The sequence below is a fragment of the Pseudonaja textilis genome, chromosome 1 (genome assembly GCF_049901715.1).
Source record: "Pseudonaja textilis isolate UNSWEBS1 chromosome 1, rPseTex1.2, whole genome shotgun sequence".
Lineage (NCBI taxonomy): Eukaryota > Metazoa > Chordata > Lepidosauria > Squamata > Elapidae > Pseudonaja > Pseudonaja textilis.
Window position 1 is genome coordinate 236333456 of NC_141990.1, and position 4376 is coordinate 236337831.

Genomic DNA, 4376 nt, shown 5'->3' on the forward strand with positions numbered 1-4376 from the left:
AGAATGTGCTTCTCTTACAACTCATAAATTAGGTAGATGAGCACACCATTCTTAGTTCAAAATACCTGTCCATTGTATATGCTCCTGATATGTAGTTTGATTGAAAAGCTCAAAAAAGGAACTTTTTCCAAGTGAAGTATGCAAAATCTAACTGCAAGGCATTACCTATAACATGCATGTTTATGTTAAATACGCTGGACTAAATAGACTAAAAACATTGGGAAGAATGGATTTTTCTAAGTAGTTCATGGCACAGATAGTCTTCTGACATTTTTTAAACCTAGAAATATTTTTGAGAGAATAAACAATGCATCAATCTGTTTATCACTTTTTGGATTAGTAAATTAATCACTTGTACTTTTTTTTGTTGACACTCAGTGTAAGTTACAGTTAGAACACAGATTTTCACTCCTAATAAAGGGAACACTGTACAGCAGAAATACAGTAAAAAAAAAAGCATTTTATTTGGAATGGACATTCAAATGCTAAAAGCAATTTAAGACAAATGTTTATCAAAATAAATACAAATATAGATATTACAAATAATTTAAATGGTTTCACCCCTGCAGGTGCTACATGTTCTTCGCATCTCATAAATAGAAAAAAAAATATTTTTTTAACGCAAAGTTGGGTGTCTTGCCTTATTCTTTGCCTTAAGTCTTTTTTTCTTTTTTTTAAAAAAAAAGTTCTTTGGTTTATAAATGCCTCTAAGGAGAAGCTTAGCCGTCTGATCACATCTGGAAAAAAAAATCTAGGTATAGTAGCGTCGTTTGTTTTCCTTCATTGGTATCCTGTCCTGGTGCAGTGTATTTGTTATCCAGATGTATAATCTATTGAAAGAAGAAGAAAAGACAATTGTTAGGGATACAGGAAAAAATGCAAAACAGCGAGTACTTCTCCCCTTTTTTAAATCTAATGCATGAATAGGATTTACTAATACAGTAACTGATGACAGGCACAAGCAATATATTGCGCTGGGCTTTAAAGTGTTTAGAAATTCATTTTCACTCAAGAATAAATTCACTAGCTCCACTGCAACCTACTCCAAATTATGAATAGGAACAGATCTTAAAAGTCTGCATTTGCAAACCAAGCAGTGCAACTTCGCACAATACATATTCATCACAGTCAGCATTATCAAGCCCAATAAAATTTACTTCTAGGCAAAGTACTATGGCAATCTCATACACACAGAGATTAAGGCTGCTTGCTGCAATCTCACTGAACTTTCCAATACACAAATGGAGAGTAACTTATTGAAATCATTTCAAGTCTCCCAATGACTCAGCATAATAGTGCAAAAATGTAGCACCATCCAGAAAGGTTATAAAAAGAGGGCTATATATGTTCTCAACATTCAAGGCAGTATTCAGCAGAGAAATTTTGGGAAGGCCAGTATCTCCTGGCTTCAGGTGTTGTCTCAGTAAACCAAGCACAACAAGAGTAGGAGAAACAAGGAGACTGGGGGTATTTCTTCCCTACTCCTTCAGTGACTCAGGCAAAAAAACAAGCAACTCCTTTTGACAGAAATTCTGCACCACAGCAGATTTCAAACTGTTCCTCCTCTGTAGCTGCCTCCTGTTCCTGTCACTTGAATCTCAAATATGTTGCAGTCTCTATTCCAATGAATGAACTCTTTTGAGGCAAGTAGCTTTCCAGCTAGGAACGTGCTCAGAGTTACCCTTTGTGTCTCATTGCCTTGTGCATCTCGGGTATGTACAGCTATAGTTTAGTCGTTATGATTGTTACAAACTTCCCCTCTTCGCTAACATTTTTCTCATCTGGACTGAACACTGAGACAAATGTAGAGCAAAGTTCCGCAGTCCTTAAATATAAATTCTTATGAGTCTCCGCTCCCACAATAGACCTAGCAGAGAGGGGAACGAGCATAGCTTTCCCAAAGTTCAAAAAGAAGAGGAATTGCCTAACTTTATTTCAATCATGTTGTTGGAGAAGCTTTACTTCCAACATTCTCAGATGAGGAACGAAGAGGAAGAAAGAAGTTGAGACCGAGGATCAGAAACGCAACCTACTACTAGAGGTCAAAACAGCGGCGATCGCTCACCTCGGCTAGGCTGGTCGGGCGCGGGGGACTGGCCGGGCGCGGGGCTCAGGGCGCCCGAGCCAAACGCCGGTCCCGACTGCCCGCCGCCGCCTGCTCGACGGCCTCCTGCCGGCTCTTGAAGTCCTGGATGGCGCGCTTGTTCTGGAAGTCGATGAGCGCCATGGTGATGGAGGCGTTCCAGCAGCTCTCGCCCGGGCACCGAAAGTCGATCTCCTTGCGGTCCGTGGTGACGATGGTGAAGTAGACGTACTTGCCGGTGCGCTCCACGCAGTCCACCTTCTGGATGGAGCCGAAGCGCAGCTCCTTGGCGCGGGCCTTGCCGCTGCCGCCGCCCTCGGGCGAGAAGAGGCTCAGGCTCTCCTTGCTCAGCACCACCTGCTTCTTCTTCCACAGCTGGAAGAGGCTGTCGCTGCGCTTCTCCAGCTCGCCCTCGCGGATCACCTCCGACGCCGGCCCGACCGACGGCCCTTTCATGCTGCCCGCGCTCCCGGCCCGCTCTCGCTTTGTTGCTGCTGCTGCTGCTGTTGCTGCTGCTGCCGCCGCCGCCGCCGCGCCACGCGAAAACGATGCCGGCTCTGCAGTGGCCGGGTGCCGCCGCTGCTCGTGCTGCTTTGCGGCCGAACCAACCGGATGGGCGCCATTTATGGTCGTTGGGCCTGCCCAGGCCCCACCCCGTGCTTGCCGCCTCCGCCTTTCAGGGCGAGACGAGATTGAGCCGGCTTGGATGCCGGTGGGTTTTCTTCCTGCCGCCCCCTCGCCTGTCAAGCCACGAACAAAACCCACCCCGCCTCCCCTCAGCCCCGCCGCCTTCAGACCGCGCGAAGTGGGGCGCGGCTGGATCGGTCTCCCTCGACGTCTTTTCGGCTTCCTGCCGCTCCTTTCTCGGCAGCGAAGTTTATGAAGCATCCCACCCCCTCCCGCTCGCTTTCTGATCGCCCACCCCATTAAAGGAAGTTTTGCGGCTGCTTTCCTTCCTTCCCGAAACTCCCAAGCTCTTTTTGGTCGCCGCTTCCTTACAGCTCTGAGTAAAATAATAATAATAATTTTAAAAAAGCCTTTGGGATTTGGGCCCCCAATGGTTGGCGTTCATTATTCCTTTTAACAAATATCATTAGGGCTTCATATGAAGCACTGATAAAATTATGTGGCAGAGATGCCAGATTTCAGAACACCTTTTTCCCCCTACCCAGAACTCTGGATCGAGAGGGAACTAAAAACTACACAAAGTCTTCAATGTGCGACCACAATTGAGTCCAAAATTTTGGTTGCTAAGTGAGACATTTGTTAACTTGCTCCATTTTACGACCTTTCTTACCACAGTTAAGTTCAGTTGTTAAATTAGTAACACGGTTGTTAAGTGAATCTGCCTTTCCCATTGACTTACCTACTTGTCAGAAGGTTGCAGAAGGTGATCATACTGCAACGGACACAAATGTGAATCAGTTGTCAAGAGTCTGAATTCTAATCACATGACAATGAGGATGCTGCAATGGTTGTAAGTATGAAAAACTGTCATAAGTCACTTTCTTCAATGCCATTGTAACTGAATGATCACTGTTGTAAGTCGAGGACTAATAGTATTCTTATGGAAAAACTGTCTACCTCTAACGGCATCTTTGGGGGAGGGCACTTTCCTGTAAATCCTATGATTGTGTTTCTTCTGGAAATATGGTAGCATTCTTTTCCTTTTATCCTATTTTATTTAATCCAGAGTAATAATTCTTATTCCCATGTCTCCTGTTCCGCAATTTCTTAAGGCGATTTTCTACAATTCTTAAGACATTCTTTAGAGAAAAAGAAGGAAAAAGCTGCTGGTGTGGCTTAGGTATCTCTTGACCTGTTCACCCAACTAGATGCCGAAACGTTCCAGCAGGTGCATTCACGCTACAGGTTAATTTGGTTTGTTTTAATCTTGCCTTGTATGTGTTTTGGGGTGTAACTGGATTACAAGCCCAGTGGGTTTGGTTGGTTTCAGTATATTGAGTCAAGTAAGATAATGGGTTAAGAGAATTGTGTGACTGTGACTTATGGGAGGAGGATGAGGAGGGGGATCCTGAGTGTTATCTAAATATTTCTCAGCTAAAAGCTTGCTCAGCTTTGTGTCAAATAAACATTAGAAATTCAGAACCGACTCCCTTCTTCATCAGGCATTATACCTTGTTCTGACTTTTGAGGTCAAGATCACAGTTGTTCGCTCTTGAACAGACACGACACACTCTCACCTCTGTTTGATTTGTACTACCTTTTATCATGCACTACCTTTTATCATGCACACCTAACCCATAACACACAATTTATCACACGTACATAA

At 44.2% G+C, this 4376-nt stretch overlaps 1 protein-coding gene across 1 annotated transcript; it reads right to left on the minus strand.

Moving 5' to 3' along the window:
- Nucleotides 1–440: 440 nt before the first annotated feature.
- LOC113440361 (uncharacterized) lies at nucleotides 441–4176 on the minus strand. Its single transcript, XM_026706741.2, has 2 exons — nucleotides 2066–4176; nucleotides 441–830 (listed from the first exon to the last, which is right to left on the minus strand). Exon 1 carries the CDS (start codon nucleotides 3008–3010, stop codon nucleotides 2111–2113), a length of 900 nt encoding a protein of 299 aa, XP_026562526.2. The 5' UTR covers nucleotides 3011–4176; the 3' UTR covers nucleotides 441–830; nucleotides 2066–2110.
- Nucleotides 4177–4376: the final 200 nt, after the last annotated feature.

Excerpts from the sequence above, each read along its gene's own strand:
- LOC113440361 (XM_026706741.2), bottom strand. The coding sequence starts at position 3,010 with ATGGGGTGGGCGATCAGAAAGCGAGCGGGAGGGGGTGGGATGCTTCAT.